Source organism: Aquarana catesbeiana, linkage group LG03, assembly GCF_042186555.1.
Source record: "Aquarana catesbeiana isolate 2022-GZ linkage group LG03, ASM4218655v1, whole genome shotgun sequence".
NCBI classification, from domain to species: domain Eukaryota; kingdom Metazoa; phylum Chordata; class Amphibia; order Anura; family Ranidae; genus Aquarana; species Aquarana catesbeiana.
In genome coordinates, this window is record NC_133326.1 from 126,261,016 (window position 1) to 126,288,444 (window position 27,429).

At 42.1% G+C, this 27,429-nt stretch overlaps 1 protein-coding gene across 3 annotated transcripts in view; it reads left to right on the forward strand.

Moving 5' to 3' along the window:
* ZNF592 (zinc finger protein 592) overlaps positions 1-27,429 on the forward strand; it is a 68,352-nt gene that overhangs the window by 9,467 nt on the left and 31,456 nt on the right. For 2 of the 3 annotated variants that reach the window (XM_073619183.1, XM_073619185.1), the window contains exons 2-4: positions 8,328-8,442; positions 11,581-11,629; positions 21,334-23,654. In XM_073619183.1, the coding sequence (XP_073475284.1) occupies positions 21,354-23,654 (2,301 nt within the window). In that variant the 5' untranslated portion in view covers positions 8,328-8,442; positions 11,581-11,629; positions 21,334-21,353. Of the gene's footprint in view, positions 1-7,639; positions 7,767-8,327; positions 8,443-11,580; positions 11,630-21,333; positions 23,655-27,429 lie in introns of those variants that run through there. The other variant, XM_073619184.1, reaches the window with a different exon arrangement.

The window sequence follows — 27,429 nt, forward strand, 5'->3', positions numbered from 1 at the left end:
AGCGATCTACAAACGCCGGGAAATCCTGAGAACGGCTCCTCTCACTGTAATCTCGTGCGATGTAGCGAGAAAAATTCCGAAGTTTAACACAAAGCACCACACATTACACACCTCATATTAATAAAACAATAAAGTTACATTCCCCCTACACAATATACATTAACCTAATTATTCAAAAACATTGGTTTTATCAATATTTAAAGATCATACATGTGCCTATTTAAATGTGAATGGTGTACAGTAAATTAATTGAATCCACATATGTAATGAAGCTAAACACCATTCATATAAATGAAAAATACATTTATAATCATTAAAAAAATAATTTGAATAAAGTATACAAATATAAATATTTATTAATAAATTAAAATAAAATCTGTTTCATAATTCATAAACCCCCATATAACTGTAATAGAACAGTCCATGGGTAAAAACATATTTTAGAGTTTACAAAATTTTTTTTAGTAATAAATTAAAAATGATATAAAAATTACTTTAATAATAGCATTTTAATGCAGGTAGAATTTTTTTTATATATGTGTGTGTGTGTGTGTGTGTGTGTATATGTGTATATATATATATATATATATATATATATATATATATATATATATATATATATATATATATATATAATCTCTATCGTTAATAATAGTGATTTCAGCTGCCATCATCACAGTATAACCACTTTCAGTACAGCGACTTACTGCTATGTCACTTGTCATCAAGTGTTATTTAGATGTGTATGTGCATAGATATACAGTATTGCCTTATTTCCACTGAGCGGATCGGTTCGGGTCGGTACAGTTTGAATGGCCTAGAATGGTCCGGTCTATTCTGGTGAGTGTTTCCACTGCAAGTGGGACCACAAGGGGCCATACAGGGTTAAGAAAAAATGCCTCAGCATAGCACAGCAGAGGGTTTTCTGTCAGCCAATCAGTGGAATGTATCGTAGCTCCGCCCTAACCGAACCGTTCCATTTTCTATTGCCCCACATCTGAAGCAGGACCCTGAATGGAGTGGCACGGTTCGGTTGTATGGGCCGCTTTCATAATGGAAACACCCAAAATAGCGTACCGTACTGAACCGAACCAATCTGCTCAGTGGAAACGGGGCATATCTCACAAAAGTGAGTACACCCCTAACATTTTCGTAAATTTGTTGTTATATCTTTTCATGTGACAACACTGGAGAAATGACACTTTGCTACAATGTAAAGTAGTGAGTGTACAGCTTGTATAACAGTGTAAATTTGCTGTCCCCTCAAAATAACTCAACATACAGCTATTAATGTCTAAACCGCTGGCAACAAAAGTGAGTACACCCCTAAGCGAAAATGTCCAAATTGGGCCCAAAGTGTCAATATTTTGTGTACCCACCATTATTTTCCAGTTGCCACTGGAGTCCTCTTCCACTCTTCCATGAGGACATCACGGATCTGGTGGATGTTCGTGACCTTGCGCTCCTCCACCTCCCGTTTTGAGGATGCCCCACAGATGCTCAGTAGGGTTTAGGTCTGGAGACATGCTTGGCCAGTCCATCACTTTTACCCTCATCTTCTTTAGCAAGGTAGTGGTTGTCTTGGGTCGTTATCATGTTGGAATACTGCTCTGCGGCCCAGTCTCTGAAGGGAGGGGATCATGCTCTGCTTCAGTATGTCACAGTACATGTTGGTATTCATGGTTCCCTCAATGAACTGTAGCTCCCCAGTTCCGGCAGCACTAATGCGGCCCCAGACCATGACACTCCCATCTCCATGCTTGACGGTAGGCAAGACACACTTGTCTTTGTACTCCTCACCTGGTTGCTGCCACACACACTTGACACCATCTGAACCAAATAAGTTTACCTTGGTCTCGTCAGACCACAGGACATGGTTCCAGTAATCCACGTCCTTAGTCAGCTTGTCTTCAGCAAGCTGTTTGCGGGCTTTCTTGTGCATCATCTTTAGAAGAGGCTTCCTTCTGGGACAACAGCCATGCAGACCAATTTGATGCAGCGTATGGTCTGAGCACTGATAGGCTAACCCCCCACCCCTTCAACCTCTGCAGTAATGCTGGCAGCACTCATACGTCTATTTCCCAAATACAACCTCTGGATATGACGCTGAGCACGTGCACTCATCTTCTATGGTCAACTATGGCGAGGCCTGCTCTGATTGAAACCTGCCCTGGTAAACCTCTGTATGGTCTTGGCCACTGTGCTGCAGCTGAGTTTAAGGGTCTTGGAAATCTTCTTATAGTCTAGGCCATCTTTATGTAAAGCAACAATTCCTTTTTTCACATCCTCAGAGAGTTTGTTGCCATGAGGTGCCATGTTGAACTTCCAGTGACTATGAGAGAGTGAGAGCGATAACACCTGCTCCCCATTCACACCTGAGACCTTGTAACACCAAGTCACATGACATTGAAAGGGAAAATGGCTAATTGGGCCCAATTTGGACATTTTCATGTAGGGGTGTACTCACGTTTGTTGCCAGAGGTTTAGACATTAATGGCTGTGTGTTGAGTTATTTTGAGGGGACAGCAAATTTACACTGTTATACAAGCTGTACACGCACTACTTTACATTGTAGCAAATTGTCATTTCTTCAGTGTTGTCACATGAAAAGATAGAATAAAATATTTACAAAAATGTGAGATACTGTAAATAGAGAGAGAGAGAAAGAGGTGGCCATCACAATTGTGCAATCACAGATATTGCATGTGACGCATTGCTGTGCGATGCAAATTTAAATCATATTGCATTTGCACCAAAATGGTACAGGACCCTTTATTTGGTCCGCACTGGAGTCGGATTGCATGGGTGTCATTAACTTTACATTGACACCCGCAGTGGTGCGCAGATGTTAATGCAGGTGCGATGTGGAAACCCGCACAGTAATCGCACTGGTTCACGCATCGCACAAGCGTAAACTCAGCCAGAGAAGTGTACATCTAAGAAAAATATATATATTTATCTATATATGTGTGTGTATGTATATATGTGTGTGTGTGTGTGTGTGTGTGTGTGTGTGTGTATATATGTATGTATGTTTATTTACACTATAAATTCCTAACCTGCTCGTTTTGGGGTGTGTAATGGTGGGGAAGATGTGCTCTGGCCACTGGGTGAAAGAAGGAAGTCAAAACACTTCCTGCTTTCTCCAGAATACTCAGCTAGCTTTGCGCTTCTCTCTCTGATTCTCCACCTCTGAGCTGGTGAATCAGAGAGGGAGAATTCTGTCACAGATCGCCAGTGAGGTGCAGAGATCGCACTTTCATAAACTGTCTGTTTCTGTGACAGTCAATTACAGATTCTCTGTGTGCTGCGATGATCAGTGGAGAACATGTTCTCCGCTGATTACCTCAGTTTCATAAACTGAGGATCGCCGCTGATCACAGTTTGATAAACGGACACCTTAGTATGAACACAGAATCAGTCTTCTCTCCCCTGATTGAACCGGGATTTGTGTGTACACAAAAATGTTTAAACCGCTGGCAACAAAAGTGAGTACAGCTCTAAGTGAAAATGTTCAAATTGGGCCCAGTTAGCCATTTTCCCTCCCCGGTGTCATGGGACTTGTTAGTGTTCCAAGGTCTCAGGTGTGAATGGGGAGCAGGTGTGTTACATTTTGGTGTTTTCGCTCTCACTCTCTCATACTGGTCACTGGAAGTTCAACATGGCACCTCATGGCAAAGAACTCTCTGAGGATCTGAAAAAAAGCATTGTTGCTCTACATAAAGATGGCCTAGGTTATAAGAAGATTGCCAAGACCTTGAAACCAAGCTGCACCACGGTGGCCAAGACCATACAGCAGTTTAACAGGACAGGCTCCACTCAGAACAGGCCTTGCCGTGGTCTACCAAAAAAGTTGAGTGCACGTGCTCAGCGTCATATCCAGAGGTTGTGTTTGTGAAATACAACCTCTACCGGCATTCCTGCAGAGGTTGAAGGGGTGGGGGGTCAGCCTGTCCAGTGCTTAGACCATGCACCGCACACTGCATCAAATTGGTCTGCATGGTGTCGTCCCAGAAGGAAGCCTCTTCTAAAGATGATGCACAAGAAAGCCCCCCAACAGTTTCCTGAAGACAAGCAGACTAAGGACATGGATTACTGGAACCATGTTCTGTGTTCTGATGAGACCAAGATAAACGTATTTGGTTCAGATGGTGTCAAGCGTGTGTGGCAGCAACCAGATGAGGAGTACAAAGACAAGTGTGACTTGCCTACAGTCAAACATGGTGGTGGGAGTGTCATAGTCTGGAGCACTGTGACACATGTACTGTGACATACTAAAGCAGAGCATGATCCCCTCCCTTCGGAGACTGGGCCACAGGGCAGTATTCCAACATGACAACAACCCCAAACACACCTCCAAGACCTTGCTAAAGAAGCTGAGGGTAAAGGTGATGAACTGGCCAAGCATGTCTCCAGACCTAAACCCTATTGAGCATCTGTGGGGCATCCTCAAACGGAAGGTGGAGGAGCGCAAGGTCTCTAACATCCACCAGCTCCGTGATGTCGTCATGGAGGTGTAGAAGAGAACTTCATTGCCAACCTGAGAAGCTCTGATGAACTTCATGCCCAAGAGGGTTAAGGCAGTGCTGGAAAATAATGGTGGCCACACAAAATATTGACACTTTTGGCCCAATTTGGACGTTTTCACTTAAGGGGTGTACTCACTTTTGTTGCCAGTGGTTTAGACATTATTGGCTGTTTTGAGTTATTTTGAGGGCAGAGCAAATTGACATTGTTATACAAGCTGTACACTCACTACTTTACATTGTAGCAAAGTGTCATTTCTTCAGTGTTGTCACTTGAAAAGATATAATTAAATATTTACAAAAATGTGAGGGGTGTACTTACTTTTGTGAGATACTGTACATCCCCATTATAAGGTTTCCTCTTGCCTCCCATCCCTGTGACAAAGCTGTTGAGTTTCATATCCTTTCTGTACTGGAGACAGTGGTTTCTAGCACAGATTATAGAGTGAAACACAGTAATAAAACTTGACAGCATTTCTAACTTTTCTGTACTCTAACCAAAAATGTAATATGTTGCAGCTTACCATTCCTTCAATGTGATTGCTTCATTCGTTTTCTTTTTTTCTCCCTTATTTTTATATGGTTATTCTGCCAGTAATACACTTCCTGTCCAAGGGTGACAGCGCTCACTTACTGTACCGTATCTATGGAGGAGCATCGCTGTTACCTTAGGACTGCAAAAAAATGTGGGGGCGAGGGGGTTTGCAAAGTTCCTTATTAACCACTTCCCGACCGCCGCACGACTATGTACGTCCTAAGTTTGAACGGGGATATCGTTGTTATGGCAGCAGCTAGCTGCCATAACCCCGGTATCCCTGTTTTCGTGCGGCAGCCGGCTTTCAGATAAAAGTGGTCCCTGCGGCGGATTCGCCGCGAGATCACTTTTATCGGTGGCGGGAGAGGGCCCCCCCCCTCCCGCCGCGATCCGGTGCCCTCCGCCGCTTACCGGAGCCGTCGGTAGCGGCGGAGGCGATCGCGTCCTGTGCCGTGGTGTGTCTGGAGACGAGTGGGGCCAAGATGGCACTCACTCGTCTCCATGACACTGCTGGGCAGAAGCGACGTCAAAACGTCACTTCCGTCCACGCATCTTAAAGGCATATTTTTTCAAATGATATTTTTCTAAATGACTTTTTTTTTTTTTTATTGCATTTTAGTGTAAATATGAGATCTGAGGTCTTTTTGACCCCAGATCTCATATTTAAGAGGTCCTGCCATGCTTTTTTCTATTACAAGGGATGTTTACATTCCTTGTAATAGGAATAAAAGTGACACAATTTTTATTTTATTTTTTTTAAACAGTGTAAAAATAAATAAAATATTGTAAAATAAATAATAAAAAAAAACAAAAAAAAAATTTTTAAACCCCCCTGTCCCGACGAGCTCGCGCGCAGAAGCGAACGCATACGCGAGTAGCGCCCGCATATGAAAACGGTGGTCAAACCACACATGTGAGGTATCGCCGCGACCGGTAGAGCAAGAGCAATAATTCTAGCCCTAGACCTCCTCTGTAGCGCAAAATATGCAACCTGTAGAATTTTTTAAACGTCGCCTATGGAGATTTTTGAGGGTAAAAGTTTGACGCCATTCCACGAGCGGGCGCAATTTTCAAGCATGACATGTTGGGTATCAATTTACTTGGCGTAACATTATATGTCACAATATAAAAAAAATTGGGATAACTTTACTGTTTTATTTTTTTATTCAAAAAAGTGAATTTTTTCCAAAAAAAAGTGCGCTTATAAGACCGCTGCGCAAATACGGTGCAAAAAAAAGTATTGCAATGACCGCCATTGTATTCTCTAGGGTGTTAGAAGAAAAACCATATATAATGTTTGGGGGTTCTAAGTAATTTTCTAGCAGAAAAACCTGTTTTAAACATGTAAACACCTAAAATCCAAAACGAGGCTGGTCCTTAAGTGGTTAAAAGAGAAAGGGGGGTTCAAAATCATACTGACCTAGGTGGATGCAGCATCAGTTCCCTGCTGGCTCCAAGACTGAGAACCAATTGATCAAAGACCGTTGATCGCTCGGTTCTCAGAGCTCCTTGAGCAGAGACCTGGTGACTCTCAGTCACCGCTGTCTGCTCTCCCCCCTGCACTCACTGGAGCGCTGGGCTGTGGAGGGGACGGGAGCAGCTGACTTAGCCTCTCAGCGAGCCAGGTGCCGATCCATGGTCGTGGGCAGGTCCTGGCTTGATTGTCGTGATCTTGCCCGAGCCTGGACCGGCTCTGTGATGTCAGGTGACAGTGGGCTGAAGCCCACTGTCTGCTAAAAAAGGGTCACAGTAGTGCAGAACGAGCAACACTTCTGTGATCCACAGAAGAAGTACAGCCGCCGTCATACTGTGGCAGGTCGGCACGAACCGTCGTAGCTGTACGTCGGCCCTTTAAATGCCTATAGCAGTCGCGCCCCCTGCACGGCAGGGGAGCTGATGTGTGTGGCCGGCGGTCGCGGGCACGAGAGCCAGAACAGGGACGTGTGTGTGTAAACACACAAATCCCTGTTCTGTGAGGAGAGACAATAGTCTGCTCCTACTAACTAGGAATGATATGTCTCCTCCTCTAGTCAGTTCCGTCCCCCCACAGTTAGAAACACAAATGAGGGAACACATTTAACCCCTTGATCGCCCCCTAGTGTTAACCCCTTCCCTGCCAGTGACATTTATACAGTAATCAGTGCATTTTTGTATCACTGATCGCTGTATAAATGTCAGTGGTCCCAAAAATGTGTCAAAAGTGTCTGATCTGTCCGCCGCAATATCGCAATACCGCTAAAAATCGCTGATCACTGCCATTACTAGTAAAAAAAATAAAAATGCCATAAATCTATACCATCGTTTGTAGACGCTATAACTTTTACGCAAACCAATCAATATATGCTTATTGTGATTTATTTTTTTTTTTTACCAAAAATATGTAGAAGAATATATATCGGCCAAAACTGATGAAGAATTTTAGATTTTTAAAAACATTTTCGGGGATATTTATTACAGCAAAAGTAAAAAATATTGTGTTTTTTTTTTTTTTTTTCAAAATTGTCGCTCTTTTTTTGTTTATAGCGCAAAAAATAAAAACCGCAGAGGTGATCAAATACCACCAAAAGAAAGCTCTATTTGTGGGAAAAAAAAAGGACATCAATTTTGTTTGGGTACAGCCTCGCAGGACCGCACAATTGTCAGTTAAATCGATGCAATACCTAATCGCAAAAAATGGTCTGGTCAATAAGCAGGCAAATCCTCAGGTCTGTAAGTGGTTAACAAACTGGATTTTTGTCAGGATCAACGTGTATTGTTTGCACTTAATAAACAGTTCTGGCAAAACATACTCAATGATGCATTTTACAGACCCCCCAAAAGAGTAAATAATCGAAGCTCATTGTTGGGGTTTACATACACTTTACCAATGGCTATTCGGTTTTATTCCAGTGTGGCTAATCTTGTGCCACAAAATACTATTCAATAATATGAGCTTCCCAACTGTTCTACAATCAGTATCTGATTTGTGTTTTGTTTTTTTTTTAGCTTACGTCTGTAGCCTAGGTGTTGGTAGCTTTTTCTGCTTTGTGTGCTTCACTGCACCCCAATATTCAAAATATTCCGGTATTATGAAGGGGAATGTTGTCCAACTAAAAACATATCAGCAAATATGTGCATATTATTGAATCTAATGATCATTAATTAAAGGAAATAACCATTTTAGATAAACATGTCATGTGCTTGGCTACAATTTGGCCTGTAAATATATCCCATAGGCTCAAAGTATTCCCATCGTTCACTACAATTGATTTTCCTCTTTTCTCTAGGCGGCATTTTTTTTGTCTTGAACATCTGTGGATATTTGGACACCTGATGGGCATGTCGGGAGCAAAGCAGAAAACATCCTAGGGACAGCGGGCTAGAACGAATCTCAAACATAGGGTGAGCAGAGATCACGTGTATTCTGCTTTTACCTCTCAATATTTTATTTTGTTATGCTTACTTTATATTGACACGTGCTATACTACGCTTTTTATTAGATTGCTTTTTGTTTTGTACATATGGCAATAAAAATACAAATTACAGAACACAAATACATAGAATCAAGTATAACAATGGTTTTCTGATACAGGACAGGTATTCCATACATCCTTTACAAATAACTGCATATGTACATAAAGCATTTTGTTTTCCGTAAATTAATCCAAAACGCAAAGAACAAATAAAAACGAAAAGGGTAAACTCCCCAAATTGTTTCAGAGTGGGCTGCTACTATTCACCTTATAATATACCATATTTGATGGTTTCATCTGACTTCTCATGTCAGGTGGGATGAAGGCATGTAGCATCCCATGAACTACAACAAAAACCTTCCAAGGTAATATACTATTTCTCCCCACTGATTAAGGGCTTTCAGACACTTGTTTCCATGGATTCCACCCATCTAGCCCAAATTCTGGTAAATATTTTTAGCACACCACCTAGCATCATCCAAGTCATTCTGTATAGGGTAACATTAGAGTTTACCAGAGATTTCCAGGCCGATAATGTCAGTAGTCTGTCCGAATACAGTGTATTGCAATCAATTTGCGGGCATAAAAAATGAATAATCTTAGAAGGGTTCTCATATTTTTTTCCATAAGCTCATCATCTTATTCCCAAAAGCCTAACCATAGGACTGCATGTGTTTGGAAGGTCAAATGTATCCGCCTGGCCCCTAAACTCCATGCAGGGCGCCGGACGCATGGATTTCAATGCAGGTTGTTTTTTTAAGCACATGATTAGAGCCCGAGGCTCTATTTGGCTTCAAAAAAGGGTGGACTTGGAGCACAGAGCACTGTGCCCTGAGCCTACCCAGTTGTGTGACATTAGCTAATTAATATTTGCTAATGTCTTCTCCTCCCAGCCAATCAGGAAGCAGTTCCAGAAACCCGATTGGCCAGGGAGTCTTAGGACTCCCGGCCAATCGGGTCTCAGGACCCACTTCCTGTTCGGTCAGGAGGAGTAGCAACAGCCTCTTCCTGGAGCCCTACCCTAGATTCAGCTCACCACCGGTCCCCTTCCCGCACCTGTACCGCAGCACCACGTAAGGCCATGGATTGCGTGCCGGGGGTTGTTTGTAGATCGCTGATTGAGTGAGCGCTGTGGGGGGGGGGGGGGGGGGGGCTTAGGTTCCTGATCGCTGGTCTTTCCAGGCAGCTGTTGGCTTTCCCCTAGGATGTTTATCAACATATCCCCAGCACATGGGATAGTTTATATACAGATTATGGGTTAAAAATGTTAGAGTGGTTCCCTCTTATGTGACAGAATGAGTGGCTTTTACAATGAATACTCCTTGGTATGGTGTTCACTTTGGCATTAGCTAGCCTTAGGTAGAAGTGCTAGTTTTTGTAATTGAAGTTTTAACATTTTGTGTAATTTTCATGCTACAAGCACAAATATAAAAAATAATATATTTAATTTTTTTAATCTAAAACATCGATTTTTCCCTCATTAAAAGAAAAGTATGACCGAAGTGCTTTTGGCCATACCTCTCTTGTGAGTCACAGAGCCACTCCAGCGTCTAGAGCAGGGGTGTTCAAACTTTTTACAAAGAGGGCCAGATTTGATGAAGTGAACATGCGTGAGGGACGACCATTTTGCCTGACATTCTTTGAACCATTAAAATTCGGTCTAAGTGTGTTCGTTCAAGCACTAATACACTGCCCAACAAGAATTCTCTTGCCTTTGTGGCAGTGTGTGAGTAAAGAGATGAGCTCGGGCATATTATTTGGATATACCATATTTATTGGCGTATAACACGCACCTTCACTTTAAGAGGGAAGTTTCAGGAAACAAAAATAAAATTTTGAATAAAGAACTGTGAAGCAAAATAAGGGTCAGTGCCCATTTGCAGACCCACCATTGCCAGGAATGCAGCACCCACCATTGCCAGGAATGCACTCACGAGCGCCAAAGATTCCCTACAGAAGAATCTCCTGTTAACACGACGGCCTCTTTAATAGAAAGTCCCGCCTCTTTTGATGGACAGAACAGTCGTCCAATGGCAGCCCTGGAGACGGGACTTCCTATTACAGAGGAAATTCTCCCTTGTGTGTACGGCGCTCGTTCTGCCTCCTCCCTGTCCCCTCCAAGGGGAGAGCCTCGGGGGCCACAAAAGATCTATATGTCCAAATAACCAGGTGGGCCGTTCAAAACCGGAATGCGGGCCGCACTTTTGGACATGGCTGCTCTAGAGGCATCCCAACAGTAATGTCAGGATCCACCCAGATGCCTTACAAGCAGCTGGCTTAGCCTCTTAGAGTGCTGCTTAGAGTCTGAGCCAACCTCTTCCACCCCTTCTCTTGCCCAGTGGAAGGGGAGGGCAGAGAGCTGACCCAATAACTGAGTGATCAGCAGTCATGTAATCATTCAGTTCTTGGCAGGGACAGCTGCAGCATTGAACCGATTTCTGCAGCAGGTAAGTTTTTTTTTTTTTTTTTTTTTTTTTTTTTTTTACTGTTCCCACTCTTCTCCTTTTTAAAAGGGTATTCTCTTGTGAGAAAGATAAGCTGGCAGCCACTTCTTACCACCAAAAATACTAGTTCTAGGCTTTTCATTGCAATATTTTGATTTCTCAGTCCAAAGCTGGCATGTGGCAAGTGAAGTCAGAACTCCTGATCTGCATGTTTGTTCAGGTTAGTGGATCCAAACTTTGAAGCCAGAGGATTTATATGTCAGGCATGCAGCTTGCATTTTCAAGATCAACAATGGCTGCCTTCATATTTCTGTTGTGACAGGTTTCCTTTCAAAAATGTTACTTGGTTGCATTTATTTTATAATATGAAGGGTTGACAACATTGCCAAAGTAATGCTTTGTTAGCCTTGGTAAGTTTTTTTTTTTTTTTTTTTTTTTTTTTTTTTATTGCACTTGCTTAAAAAAAAAAAAAAAAAAAAAAAAAAAAAGCTCTTTGTTAAAGGGATACAGGCATGCCATGCGATATTACTGTATGATTATTGTACTCCAAGATGCATTTTTAGGGAAAGTGTAAATTTTATGATAGAAATTACTTATTTTCTAATCTGGTTATCCATTTATAGGCTTTGTGAGGTGTCTACTCAAAGTGGAGCCATGCAATAGACCCACTTGGTAAGTTCCCCTCCTTTTTATAATGCAATCTGTTTTTGGGCTATACATTTAATGATGTTGTAATTTTATTGCCATACTTCTCAAGATGGGAGAGCATTACAATAAATGTGGCTTTAATCAGTTGGTTTTGCATTTTGTTCCTAAGCATTAGAAGTAACTGTGTAAAGGTTGTTAATCTCGTTTTTGAAAGGCAGTTGGATCGCTGGGTACGGGGATTGAACATGAAGTTGCTGAACAGCACTGTTGGGCAGAAGAAAGGTTTTTTTACCACCGAAAGTGATAATCCAGTTTAATATAAAAGTCACTGCATGATACAGACTGCTGTGAGGGATCTGCAGCAAGGGTCTGTTTTTTATATTAAATTTTTTTTTTTTAATTCTCAATTGTGTTTTAACTGTGCATATGTTTCCACTGTATTTCCTTATTTAAATAATTGCTAAATGTCTAAGTAGTTTTTCCTCTAACTGGGCAGTGACACTGTCCTATAGCTATGACACCTTTAATTGCTGCTGTTTTGTCCAGGGTTGATTTGATTTAAATCAACTTGATTTCAATCACTAGTAAAAAGGTTTGATTTAAATCAACTCGATTTAAAATCATAATTTTTTTTAAAGCACAGCTGTCATCTCTGTCCTGCAGCGGCTCCTCTGACCCGCTGTTGACTCACTGACAGTCCCATTCACTTTAATGGGACGGCTGGTGATGCGGGACTTGGCGGCAGCAGGTGAGTGGATGCCCGCTAACAGGCGCTGCCACGATGAATCTAAAATGACAGGTGCTCTGTTAATGTAAGGACTCGTTCTTGCTGGTAGTTAGAATCTTTAATATTTGCAAACAAAATGGAGGTTTCCTATTTAGAATAATAAGCTGTCAAGTTAGTAAAACAGAGATATCAGAACGGATTAATCATACAGGTTTTTAGTGTACATAGATTTGCAAAACCATAGGATAAAGGAATATTCCTGAACTTTGTTTTTTATTTCATGATTTCTGTGAAATTTTGTGAATGCATCAATGCAGTGCATGTTATCCCAGCTTGCAGAGCTTGGATTCATTGAATGAGTTTACCAAAATGTAAATATTGCAGAGTATACAGCCTCATGCTACATAACTAAACTCCATTTCATGCTGAATAAACTAATTTGTTAATGTATCTTAAATAGAAAACTAATCTTTAGATAGTTGTTTTTTTTTTTTTTTTTTTTTTTTTTTTTTTACTACAAAAGCATTTTTTAAATAAATTTAATGGGAAAAAAAAAATCTGATTTTAAATTTAAAAAATCTTTTCTTTTTTTTTATCATCGATTTTTATTAGGGTTGCACTGATGCCACTTTTTTAAGACCAAGTACATGCACCGATACTTTTTTTCAAGTACTTGCCGATACTGGTTTTTATTTTTATTTTTTTTATTAATGTCCTGTGACAGTGGCACTGATATGCAGCACTGATGAGGTGTGGACTGTGTCAGTAGTTTTATTTTTTTTTTAATATATATATATATATATATATATATATATATATATATACACCGTATTTATCGACGTATAAAATGCATCCCAAGTTCAGGAGGGAAGTTTAAGGAAAAAAACTTACATTTAAATGCCCATCAATACAGCCTTGTCAGTGTCCATCATTGCAGCCTTGTCATTGTCAGTGTCCATCTGCAGCCTTGCCCCTGTGTCATTTGCAGACTGCTGCCTTTTAAAAATGGTGCTTTCGGCTTTCGGCCATTCTCGGCCGCTCTCGGCCATTCTCGGCGTGTCTTGGCCATTATCGCCGTGTCTCGACCACTCTTGGCGGCTTTCGGCGGCTCACGCGGGACTGCGAGAGCCGCCGAGAACGGCCGAAAGTCACCGAGAGCCGCCAAAAGGCTCACAATCGGCGGGGGATCGGCGTATAACACGCACCCACGATTTTCCCCTGATTTTAAGGGGAAAAAAGTGCGTGTTATACGCCAATAAATACGATATAGATTTTTTATATATATATATATATATATATATATATATATATATATATATATATATATATATATATATATATATATATATATATATATATATATATATATATATAATTATAATTTTTTTTAACAATGCTTTCTTGCGAGGGTAAGGAGTGGATGGTGTCACTGGTCTTTTTTTTTTTTTTTTTTTTTTTTTTTTATCTTTTATTATTTTTACTTTTAAATATTTATTTATTACAATTTTTTTTTTTTTTTTACCAACCCTGTTGGGGGCAGGGTGCTTGGAGGGGGATATCAGGGGTCTCCTGACATCTCCCCTTTGAGACAGGGAAGAGAACTGAGGACACAGATTCCCCAGTCCCTTTCCGAGCAGCCTCAGCTGCACTGAGGATGGATAAGGAGCCGGTAAATGACAGAGCCAGGGAGGACACAGGGGACATTTGGGGATGATTGGTGCGGCAGTGGGGGCAGTTACAAGCACCAATCTCTCTGACAGCCGCGAGAGGGAGAGGAGGAGAAGCGGCTGTCAGAAAAGCAGTACAGGGAGATCGGTGCTTGTAACTGCCCCTACCGCCACATCGATCCCCTGTGAGGCTGCCTGGCCCCCCCTGTTACACTGAGGACTCGGGGTGTACTGGCCTCCTGCCTGGTATCGCGTCAAGCATCAGAGCTTTTGCACGAGTACAAGTACTCGTGCAAATGCTCGGTATCAGCACCGATACTAGTATCGATATTGGTGCAACCCTAATTTATTTATCGTACATCATGGGACACAGAGCCTAAGTGTTTACTTAATGGGTTATGGGCCACCTTCAGGTGTTGACACTGGTATACCCAATCAAGGAAGTTCACTCCCTATATAAGCCCTCCTCCTTCCAGGAGCACATCAGTTTTTTCGCCAGTGTCTAAGGTGTTGGTCACAAGTGAAGATGTGCTCTGAGGAGCTCCAGGAGGGATCCATGCTGGATTTAAATTCCTCCATCTGACCGGATCCATCCAAGCCACTGACGCCACAGGATAGTAACCAGGCCTCGCATAGAAGAACGAGGTTTTGCCTGTAAGCCTCTCTTGAGGGCTGGACCCCAGGAACCAGGACTCTTTTTGGTCATGCTACATTACCTAAAGTTGTTTCTGAGGGGTGCTATACAGGTCCAAAGGAGTGGAACCCCTATAATAGGGACCCAGTCTTTGAAGGTTACTAACGCTGCCCGCCGTGATGGGTGAAGTTTGCATCTGTCTGTTTCAGCAGTATCCTGCAGCGAGGAAAAGGTAAGGGAAGAAGCTTAGGAACTGCAAAGCCTTTTTTTTTTTCCATATGAAAACATTGTAAATGCCCTAAAATCTCCTCTAAAGGGAGTACAAATTACCTTGTGCTTCTCAGTAGCTCTGTGTCCAGCTACAAACAGCAGTGTGTCCCAGTAGCAGGTGGGGGTTTGTAATTTAACAAAATGTCCCCCACCCCCCTGAATTGGGAAACTAAGGGGCTGGGGGTACAACATTTTTTATGTAAAAGCTGTACTACATCCTACCTTTGGATAGTGTTGCATGTCTGAATAAGTCATTACATTGAATTGGCAAAAATGACAGCGCTAAACTAATTTACACTTATGATAACAGAATATAAGCCTCAACGGTTAAATAAAATAAAATGGCTAAATGCATTCAGACCCGAATGCCGTCCCTTCCGCGCGTGCGATGGTTCATTTGAAAGGAGGACAGGTCACTGAAGGGGGCGTGGCTAAGGCAGGCGGTGCCGTATGCAGGACTCAGCGTCCATGTGGAACACACGGCACGCGCACTGGGAAGTAATCAGGCTCACACCTGAAGTCTCTTCTATAAAGCCTGCGCTCTTAGGACAAACAGTCTCTGTCAGAGCAGCTGAAGAGTAGAGGCTGTCACACAGGACACAGGAGCGCTGGGGCACGTAAGCGGTGTATACAGGCATTTCCAGTACAGGAAAATACAATTGTTATTCAGCATCAAAAGCTCATCTGTATGGTAGCATTTGCTGCTAGACTATTGCTCAGCAAATAGTATATTTGTCTTTAAAGTGCCTCTGCTTTTGTGCTTAGCATTATGACTTCCAGAACTACCACAAAGGTGCCAAAAATTCCACTCCCAGGTGCTGGGAACTCCAGTGAAGGGTAGAGAAGGAAGCGCCATCACTTCCGGGAGAGGGCTTTACTCAAGGGAAGAAGCTGTTGATAGGCTACGCACTCGGAGCTGCTGCTCCTTCAATGGTCAGACTCAGACTCAGGCCTATTGAAGGAGCAGCAGCTCCGAGCGCGTAGCCTATCAACAGCTTCTTCCCTTGAGTGAAGCCCTCCCTCGGAAGTGATCGGACGACCCGTGACGTCACGTGCGTTCCACGCTGGCCCCAGCCTCTTCCTGATAGCCACAGAAGGAGCTCCAGGCCGATAATCAACAGTCTGCGTCCCTGCATCAACACCGGATCAAGACCTGAGGAATACACCATGGACCACATATAACAGATGAGCCCTTTTAATGTTTTTATCCTGTAAGTGTGACCTTACTTTGTGTCATTAAAAGCATTTTTTAATACCACACTCAGGTGGCGCTTCCTTCTCTACCCTACTCTTGCCTACCACAGAGCCAGCTCTCTGAGGATAGCAGCTGCCTTTGAACAGCTACCATACTTAAACTCTTGAACTGCCAGTCACCTGTTTAACCCCTGAACTGCCAGTCTGATTGCTATGGACTAAGTGCCTAGCCGTTTTACATCCCAAGTATTGTATGCACCTGTGTATTTGCACTTACAGTTACCTGTACTTTTGCTGGGAACTCCAGTCATGCCGCTACACTATCATCCTCTCTGGAGATACCAGATAGGGCAAGCCAGGGTGAGTCATTGGAACCTATTGGTGGTGCAACTGCTTGTCCTGTATATGTGACTGAAGATGCATTTTCCTCGGCCCTGCAGGGCTTAGAAGAAAGATTAGCGGCTTTAATCGCATCCTCTATCCAGGTGGATAGAAAGCATGCTAGATTCCCTTTCCCCACCTCAAACCCTTTTACCAAGGGAACAGTGGGCACAGGATGAGATATTACCCTCCGGCGATCACATAAAAAAAAAGCCCATTATTCCTCTGCGTCAGCTGAGTCAGCTGAAAGTTTGGTCTCTTCCTTGGGTTTTTAAAACCCTTACAACCTTTTATGCGTTTCTGGTCCATGCATTACTAGAAAAGCCTATTTATGCTGATGGGATCACCCGGATAAGCATTGTTTCCCTCCAAAGAGATTCTCAGTTCTCTATCCCATAGAGGAGAAATTCACAAAAAGATGGAAAGTACCAGCAGTTGACGCGATTTCCAGCATCAATAAAAATTTAACTTGTCCAGTAGACAATGCACAAATGCTTAAAGATCCAACAGATAAAAAGTTGGAATTTCTTTTAAAATCCTTTTTTTCCTTGACAGGAGCCACTTCTCAGCCTGCAGTTGCTGCAATAGGCATCTGTCAGTCCCTAAAGGACCAGTTCAAAGAGGCCCTTAAGGATATCCTGCACAACAGTCCCGTGAGTTGGCCGAACTACCAAAGGCGCTATGTTTTGCCATAGACGCCATGAAAGACTATTCCCCAGGCGTCCTGCCTTGCGCTTGTGCTAATACACATGCGTAGGACCCTGTGGTTAAAAAAAAAAAAAAATTGGTCAGCTGAAGCACCTTGCAAAAAGCTTTGACTAGTTTCCCTTTTCATGGGGAGTGACTATTTGGGGATGACTTGGATAAATATATCCGAACGATTTCTAGTGGGAAGAGTACTCTTTTACCAGTCAAAAGAAAGTATAAACGTCCTTCACTTAAATGGACTTTTTCTCCTGTGCCTGGGGCATCCGCCTCTAGGCAGTGGCGACAACCTCCACTGTCAGACTCTAGAGGAAAGCCTCAGGGTCAGGCCCAGGCACAGAAAACGTTTCAGCACTATATACATGATTGAAAATGCGTTTTTCCTCCTTCCTGCAGGGCCTAGAAGGAAAATTAGTAACCTTAATCGCATACGCTATCCAAAAGGATAGGAAGCGTGTTAGATCCCCCTCCCCCACCTTAGACCCCTTATTAAGGGAACAGTGGGTAGAGGATGAGGGGTTACCCTCAGGTGATCAGGAAGAAAGGCAAACCGATTACTCCTCTGTGGAGAAAACAACTGGAGTTGAACCTTTTTCAGCCTCGCAATCTGAGAGATTGCTGGTACAAATCTCTTACAGAGATGGTTCATGCCTCTTTCAAGCTACCTCTAGCAGAGTCAGCTGATCTGTTTCTTCTTAGGTTCCTTAAAACCTTCACAGCCTTTTCATGCGTTTCCTGTACATGTACAGATCCACACAGAAATTCAACAGATCCATTCTAGATCTAAAGAATCTAAATCAGTTCCTGAAGATCCGCTCCTTTCTATGGAGTCCATCAGGTCAGTAGCTTCTATCCTACAAGGAGGAGAACTTCTGGCGTCTATCGGCATCAGGGATGCATATCTACGCGTCCCTATATTTTCCGCTCGACAAAGGTTTTTGCGGTTCGAAGTAGAACAGCAGCATTTCAGTTTGTAGCCTTGCCCTTCGGGCTAGCTACAGCACCCCGAGTGTTCACGAAAGTGCTAGCCCCACCTCTAGCCAGGTTAAGGGCACAGGGCATAAACAGTCTTGGCATACCTAGACGATCTATTGCTAATAGACCAATGGGTGTTTGGAGCAAAGTGCACGCATTACAACCAGTTACCTGGAAAAGTCTGGGTTGCATTCTCAACCTAGAGAAGTCTCCCTTAAATCGCTAAAAAAGCTGGAGTATTTAGGTCTGATCGTAGATACAGCCCAGAAAAAGGGTGTTCTTGCCCCAGGCAAAAGACAACTCCATAAGAGAGTTGGTGCGGAGGGTCAGGTCAAAAGGAGATCCCTCCATTCGCCTTTGCATGAGGTTGTTAGGAAAGATAATGGCTTCATTCGAAGCAGTTCCCTATGCCCAGTTCCATTCGAGACTGTTGCAAAACAGTATTCTTTCTGCTTGGAACAAAACGATCCAAGCTTTGGACTTGCCAATGCGGCTGTCCCCAAGGGTGTCCCAAAGCCTCAATTGGTGGTTACTAACGAATCTGCTAAAAGGAAAATCCTTCAGACCAGTTATGTGGAAAGTGGTAATGACAGATGCCAGCCTTTCAGGCTGGGGAGCAGTACTAGAGAAGACAACTGTCCAAGGACAGTGTTCAAGAACCGAAAGAGCCTTGCCCATCAACATCCTAGAGATTCAGGCAGTGCATCTGGCTCTGAAAGCCTGGACTTCCAGGTTAAGGGATTGTCCTGTCAGGATCCAGTCGGACAATGCCACGGCTCTTGTCTATATCAGTCACCAAGGGGGCACCAAGAGTCTCTCAGCGCAGAGAGAGGTGAACCATACTCTAACTTGGGCAGAAAGGAATATTCCGTGCCTATCGGCAGTCTTCATTCCAGGAACAGAGAATTGGCAGGCGGATTGCTTAAGTCGCCAGCAGTTATTCCCAGGGGAATGGTCAGTTCACCCCGACATTTTTCGAACTGTTTGCCAAAAATAGGGGACTCCGGACGTAGATCTTCTAGCATCCAAATTCAACATTAGTCAACTTTGTGTCCAGGTCAAAGGATCCACTCGCATGCGTTAACAGATGCGTTGGTGACCCCGTGGGATCAGTTCTCACTGATCTATGCATTCCCCCCTATTCAGTTGCTCCCACAACTTTTTTGCAGGATCAAGCTGGAAAGAAAGCCATTAATTCTGGTAGCACAAACATGGCCCAGAAGGTCATGGTACGCAGAAATCGTAAAGATGGCAGTGGAGGACCCATGGTTCCTTCCACTAAGGCCAGACCTGCTCTCACAGGGGCCGATATTCCATCCTACTTTATGATTGCTAAATTTAACGGCCTGGCTATTGCAACCCACATTCTGAAGAAACGTGGGCTTTCTGGGTCAAGTATCTCTACTTTGATTAATGCAAGGAAGTCATCTTCCAGAGCTATATATTATAGAGTCTGGGAGGCTTATGTTTTCTGGTGTGAATACACAAGGGTTGGCACCCTCAGAGATATATCATAGGCAGAATTCTTGCCTTTCTACAATTAGGCGTAGAGATGAAGTTGGCCCTGAGTACTATTAGGGGCCAAGTCTCAGCCTTATCGATTTTATTTCAAACAAGGAAGCTGGTATTTTTGGTTACTATATCCTCAGCAAGGAGGGTTTCAGAATTGGCTGCTCTTTCTTATAAAGAGCCATATTTGATTTTTCATGAGGACAGGGTGGTGTTACACCCTCATCCGGGTTTTTTTTTATACCAAAATTAGTCTCAGGTTTCCACCTGAACCAAGATATTGTCCTGCCATCATTTTTTCCAAAACCATGTTCCAGGGAAGAAAGGTCACTACATTGTCTTGTACATAGTTAGGCTCTGTGTCCCATGTTGTATAATAAATAAATTAGGGTTGCACCAATACCGATACTAGTATCGGTGCTGATACCGAGCGTTTGCACGAGTACTTGTACACGTGCAAAAGCTACGATGCTTGACGCGATACCGGGCAGGAGGCCAGTACACCCAGAGTCCTCAGTGTAGCTGGGGGGGGGGGGGGGCGGCTGCCAGGTAGCCTCACAGGGGATCTCCCTGTACTGCTTTTCTGACAGCAGCTTCTGCTCATCTCCCTCTCTAGGCGGTCGGAGAGATCGGTGCTTTTAACTACCGCACTGATCATTCTCGATTGTCCCCTGTGTCCTCCCTGGCTCCTCCTCTGGCTCTGTCATTTACTGGCTCCTTGTCCATCCTCAGTGCAGCTGAGGCTGCTGGGGAATCTGTGTCCTCAGTTCCTTGCCCTGTCTTAAAGGGGAGATGTCAGGAGACCCCTGATATCCCTTCCAAGCCCCCCCCCCCCCCAACAGGGTTGCTAAAAATAAACAATTGTAATAAATATTTAAAAGTAAAGATAATAAAAGATAAAAATAAAAAACAGTGACACCATCCACTCCTCATCCTCGCAATAAAGCATTGTAAAAAAAAAATAAATAAATAAAAAAATATATATATATATATATATATATATATATATATATATATATATATATATATATATATATATATATATATATTAAAATAAAAAAATACTGACACAGTCCACACCTCATCAGTGCTGCATATTAGTGCCACTGTCACAGGACATTTTACAGCTTACCTGGAAAATCCTTTTCTTGGAGTACATCATGGGACACAGAGGTCCCTTCCCTCTTTATGGGGTTTAAGTATATTTCTTTGCTACAAAAACTGATGTGCTCCTGGAAGGAGGAGGGGTTATATAGGGAGTGAACTTCCTCGATTGGGTATACCAGTGTCAACACCTGAAGGTGGCCCATAACCCATTAAGTAAATACTTGGGCTCTGTGTCCCATGATGTACTCCAAGAAAAGGATTTTACCAATTGACTTGCTTAAATAACAGGTAGTAGTTTTCTTCTCATCTGAGCTCCAGTAGCTAATAGTGTAAATTCACTTAAAAGCTTGTTTGTATGCTGTATTCTGCATAGGCCGTTATCGTGCACATTTGCTGAGTCCAGACCAATCTCCAGAACGTTCATTTTAACATTTACTTTTGTGCACTTTCATTTTATGGAACCTTTACATAGTGGAGCCCTTAGAATATTTGAGAAAGTTGTACTGATTACTTTTAGTTAAAACATATGGCATAGTCATTCTGTTCACTCCCATTTCAGATCTTGTCATATTTCCAGTCATGGGGGACATGAAGACTCCGGACTTTGACGATCTACTTGCTGCCTTTGATATCCCTGATGCCACAAGTTTGGACCCAAAGGAAGCTATCCAGTCTACAAGTGATGAGCAGGAGAACCATCTTAAAACTTCAGGAATGTGTTTGGATGAAAACCTGTCTTTGGCTCAGTCTGTGTCAGCCCCTGATGTACCTGCAGTAAGTGTGATTGTGAAAAACACCAGTCGGCAGGAGTCATTAGAGGCAGCAGAAAAAGAAGGAAATCACATGGGTCCAACGCTTCTTCAAAATGGGTTTCGTGGTCCAGAAGTGAGTCCTGAGCCACACGCTGTTGGACCTGGCTATGGAAAATTTGAGCCTGGTTTTATCAATGGGGACAACTCTAGAGGTTACAGTGAAAAAGTTGAGTCACATAAAACAGAACCATTGCCAACTTTTAGCCAGTTCAGCCCAATTTCAAGCCCTGAGCCAGAAGACCCAAAAGATGGAGTGCTGAACAAGCAAAAAGCAGCAGAATCTCCTTACTTTCCACAACCTTCTATGTATGTTCCTGAGGAAGGCTGCATGGTGGATTCATTAGGGAAATCTACAGAGCCTGAGCTTAGTATGTTTGATGAATATTGTAAAAAGGAACAAAAATCAGACTGCATGGAAGCAGAGAAAAATAAACCTGCTGAGCAAAGCAAGGATATTGATAAAACCAACAGTTTCCTTGGACCTTCCCTGGCATTCAGGGATGTTCAGGATGGCAGCATTTCTGAGGAGAAATCCTTTTCTAGTGCAGGGGACACTTATGACAATTTGGCTGATTCAGCACCTGTGTGTTCCTCAGCTGTGCCACCCCGACAACGTATTAAGCCGGCTCACTCTAAATTATCTTCCTGTGTAGCTGCTTTAGTGGCATTGCAAGCCAAAAAAGTTGCCGTAGCCCCAAAGGAGGAGCCCTTGAATATTTCAAAAGACGTTGGTATACCATTAAAGGACAGTATTAAAGGAAGCCCAAAAATGCCGAAGTCACCAAAAAGCCCAAGGAGTCCACTTGAAGTAGTTAAAAAGATAATAAAAAATCCAGATAGCCCAATGAGTGTCTGCAGTGACACCAGCAGCAAAGACTCTCCATCGGTCTGTGCTGGCTCACCTCCTGCAATACCAAAAGTCAGGATCAAGACTATAAAAACGTCATCGGGTGAGATCAAAAGAACTGTAACTAGAATTTTGCCAGAAGTTGAGCCAGATGATGGGGTAAAATCTCCTGAGGAATTCCTTGGTGAGAATTCATCTGGAGAAGATATTAAACCACTTGTGAATGTTGAAGAAGTTGCAGATTCAGAAAAGGAAAAGACAAGGAATTCTGGAAGGCTTTTAGCTAGCAATCAAGAGCAAAATGCAGTCAGTAATCAAATAGCCAATGCTAAAGGGGACAAAAAGAAGAACACACAAACATCAAGTGTTCAGAACCCTGGTGGTAGTTCCTCAAAGAATACAAGTTCATCACAAAACAAAAAGCCATCACCGGCTCCTATCAAGACCACAACCAGTACAACTAGTTCAACCAACCTGCTCCCCAAAGCTGTCCACCTTGCCAGCCTAAACCTAGTCCCCAATAGTGTTGGCACTAGTGGGGGGCAGAAGGCTACGCCATTGAGACAGACTGCGCACAGTGCTCCTATGGCAGTGCCACTTGTACATCAAGTTAAAATTGCAGCTCCTGTAATAGTGGATGCTTTTAATAAACTTTTACATAGTGCTAACCCTGTCCCAACATACACCCCAAATTTGAACCCCCCACCTGACTGTAATATTTCTCTGCCAGCTTCTGGTTACTCTTGCCTGGAATGTGGAGATTCATTTGCTTTGGAAAAGAGCCTTGTTCAACACCAGAACAGGAGGAGTATCCATATTGAGGTAATGTGTACCCAGTGTTCTAAAACAGTTCAGTTCTATAACAAGTGCAGTCTGTTAAGTCATGCCAGGGAACACAAGAGTAAAGGACTGATTATGCAGTGCTCTCAGCTAATGATGAAGCCCATATCCTCAGAACAGATGCTGGCTTCACCACCTTTGGTTTCCACAGTACTTGCCTCCCAACCTTCAACTTCCACTCAACGAACCATAGCTCCAGCAACTTCACTTGGAGTGTGGTCTGGGACTTCTTCCTATGCTCCACCAGCCATGCCACTTTATGCAGACCCATATGGACTTATCCGCCATGGATTCAAGTGTCTTGAGTGCAGTAAACAGGTTGAGGACTACACCAGTCTTGCGGGACATTATCAGAGAGTGGCAGAGGAAAAAGATGGACTGGTGAGTGAAACTTCACTCATTTATGAACAACTTGCTTCTTAAAATTAGAGTGTCTGGTAAATACACTTTAACAGCTCTTTTAATCACAGCACAGGCCTCTAAATGATAATAGTGCTATGTTGGTATGATTGTTTATATATTGTTAGACCATTTAACCATTTGACCTCCAAGAGATTTACCCCTCTTCATGACCAGGCCACTTTTTGCTTTTTGGCACTACATTACTTTAACTGATAATTGTACGGTCATGCAACGCTGTACACAAATTAAATTATTTTTTTTCCTACAAATAGAGCTTTCTTTTGGTGGTATTTGATCACCACTGCTTGTTTTTTTTTTTTTTTTTTTTTTTTTGCGCTATAAACAAAAAAAGACCGACCATTTTGAAATAAAAACAATATTTTTTACTTCTAGAAAACATCCAATAAAAAAAAAAAAAAAAAAAAAATCTAATGTCTTCAGAAATTTAGGCCAATATGTATTCTGCTACATATTTTTGGTAAAAAAAAAAAAAAATCCCATTAAGCGTATATTGATTGGTTTGCCCAAAAGTTATAGCATCTACAAACTGTGGTATATGTGTGTGTGTATGTATGTATGTGTGTGTGTGTGTGTGTGTGTGTGTGTGTGTGTGTATATATATATATATATATATATATATATATATATATATATATAGTGTGTGTGTGTGTGTGTGTATATGTATATATATATATATATATATTTGTGTGTGCTACAGCGAATATAAAAAGTCTACCCTTGTTAAAATGTCTGGTTTCTGTGATGTAAGAAAAATCATAAATAATATAAACTGCGTGAACCCAGTCCATATATAGGTGACGCATATATTTAGTCCATATAAAGTATTATAGAGAATGTGACGTATAAGAAAATGAAAGAGTGAAAGGACATCATCTGGGGTCCTAGAGGACGAAACGCATCGGGACGGACGATACCACTGGTTCTGCCACACATCTTGTTTTACAAAGCGCTTTTTTATCTCCTAAATGTGAGTGTTTTTTATCCACAATAAATGCTAAGAGATTTTCATAATACAGTATTACGCTATGTGCTCTCATATTTTTTTCTATATAAAACCTTGATGCCTGATTGGACCTATCTACATCCAACATTTTTACAAGCATTTGGGCCACCTTGAACCGTGCCTCCTATGGTAGCTGCTATCAAGGATCTTCACCTTATAAGCCTGATTGACCCAGGGGGTATATGCCCATCTGGGTCCATTTTTTTTCTGGTAAGCCTCCCTTTTGAGCAGTGGTGGATCATCTATCAACACACTCTTTCATTTTCTTATAGGTCACATTCTCTATAATACTTTATATGGACTAAATATATGTGTCGCCTATATATGAACTGGGTTCACGCAGTTTATATTCATTTATTTTATTATATGTTTTTTCCTATATGGTAATTTCACATGGTATTTCAGAGTTGTAAATATCAAAGGTTGCAATTTTCTGGCACTGCACCTTTCCACATAAGTATATTTCTATGCAAGATTTGATCGCTTGTTGCGTGTCAGCTGCTCATTTTTTGACAGCGCGATATACACACTTTTTTATTTTTCAAAGAAAAATCATTTCAGAACTTTTTCCAACTTTAGGCCCCGTTCGCACCTCTCCCCCCTTCTCCCTGCTCACTGATCCGCAGCTACAACTCAGAGGAACCGCTGAACAGCTGTTTTTTCTCTTCGCAGAGAAAACTGAGCTGGAATTCGCACCGCACATGTGTGAACCCAGCCTAAATGTGACCTATAAACTGTATAACTCAGTTGAACAACATATTTAAATCTTATAGGTGGAGGGAAGTAAAAATAAAAAAATAAAATAATATGGTTGCATAAGTGTACATATCCTTACACTAATACTTTGTTGAAGCATCTTTTGATTTTATTACAGCACTCAGTCTTTTTGGTTGAGTCTATCAGCATGGCACATCTTGACTTGGTAATATTTGCCCATTCTTCTTTACAAAACACTCCAAATCTGTCAGATTGCAAGGGCATCTCCTGTGCACAGCCCTCTTCAGATCACCCCACAGATTTTCATTTGGATTCAGGTCTGGGCTCTGGCTGGGCCATTCCAAAACTTTAATCTTCTTCTGGTAGATCCATTCCTTTGTTGATTTGGATGTATGCTTTGGGTCGTTGTCATGCTGAAAGATGAAGTTTCTCTTCATGTTCAGCTTTCTAGCAGAAGCCTGAAGGTTTTGTGCCAATATTGACTGGTATTTGGTACTGTTCATAATTCCCTCTACCTTGACTAAGGCCTCTGTTCCAGCTGAAGAAAAACAGCCCCAAAGCATGATGGCGCCACCACCATGCTTCACTGTGGGTATGGTGTTCTTTTGGTGATGTGCAGTGTTATTTTTGCGCCAAACATGTCTTTTGGAATTATGGCCAAAAAGTTCAACCTTATTTATTTATTATATATTCATGTTACTTATATAGCTTGGTTTCATCAGACCAGAACACATTTTACCACATGCTTTTGGGAGACTTCAGATATGTTTTTGCAAAATTTAGCCAGGCTTGCATGTTTTTCTTCGCAAGAAAAGGCTTTCGACTTGCCACTCTACCCCATAGCCCAGACATATGAAGAATACAGGAGATTGTTGTCACATGTACCACACAGCCAGTACTTGCCAAATATTCCTGCAGCTCCTTTCATGTTGCTGTAGGCCTCTTGGCAGCCTCCCTGACCAGTTTTCTTAACTTTTCACCAATTTTGGAGGGACATCCAGTTCTTGGTAATGTCACTGTTGTGCCATATTTTCTCCACTTGATGACTGTCTGTCTTCACTGTGTTCCATGGTATATCTAATGCCTTGGAAATTCTTTTGTACCCTTCTGACTGATACCTTTTTAACAATAAGATCCCTCTGATGCTTTAAAAGCTTTCTGTGGACCATGGCTTTTGCTATAGGACACGACTAAGAAAATGTCAGGAAAGACCTACTAGAACAGCTGAACTTTATTTGGGGTTAATCAGAGGCACTTTAAATGATGGCAGGTGTGTACTGACTCTTATTTAACATGAGTTTGAGCCTAGGTTCACATATATGCGATTTCAGCGCCGGTTCCCGCATCGTATCTCTCCCGTATCTCTTCACACTGCCCTCTGCGGGTGTCAAAACAATGTTAATGACACCCGCAGATCGGTTCACAGATCGTAGTGCAAACTGTGCCCTCGCACAGGAATTGGCTTTCATGGGTGAGAACACCCATGTGATCCGATTCTAGTGCAGGGAAAAAGTCCCTGCACTATTTTCCTGCGAATCCAATGCAAATTCAGCCATACAACTGTATGAAAAGTATATATTACGCTACTGAATTGAAGAGAAATATTATGTACCTTTGTCCTATCAATTCTACAAAAACAACTATGAAATTGAGGCAATCTTGGACTATCGTGGTAGACTTACAATGCTCAAACGGCTTTTTATAAAATTACAAATTTATTGAAAAAATCCATTAAAAGGTACCCAAAAGGGGTAAACATATGACATACAGAAGATATAAGGTATCCCATGATAGGGAAAAACCTTAAACAATTAGATTTCTTTGATGTGAACTGGAAAGAAATAGATGTATCTACCCACAATGGGGGTTTGGATATTTGTCTTTTTCCAGTTACAGACTCCACATGTTTCGCAGAGACCCGCTTCTTCAGGAGTATAGTTCAGAGAGACTTTTATTCTAAACGGAATTGTTCACATAAGAAATCTTCATATAACATGACATGATAATATGGTA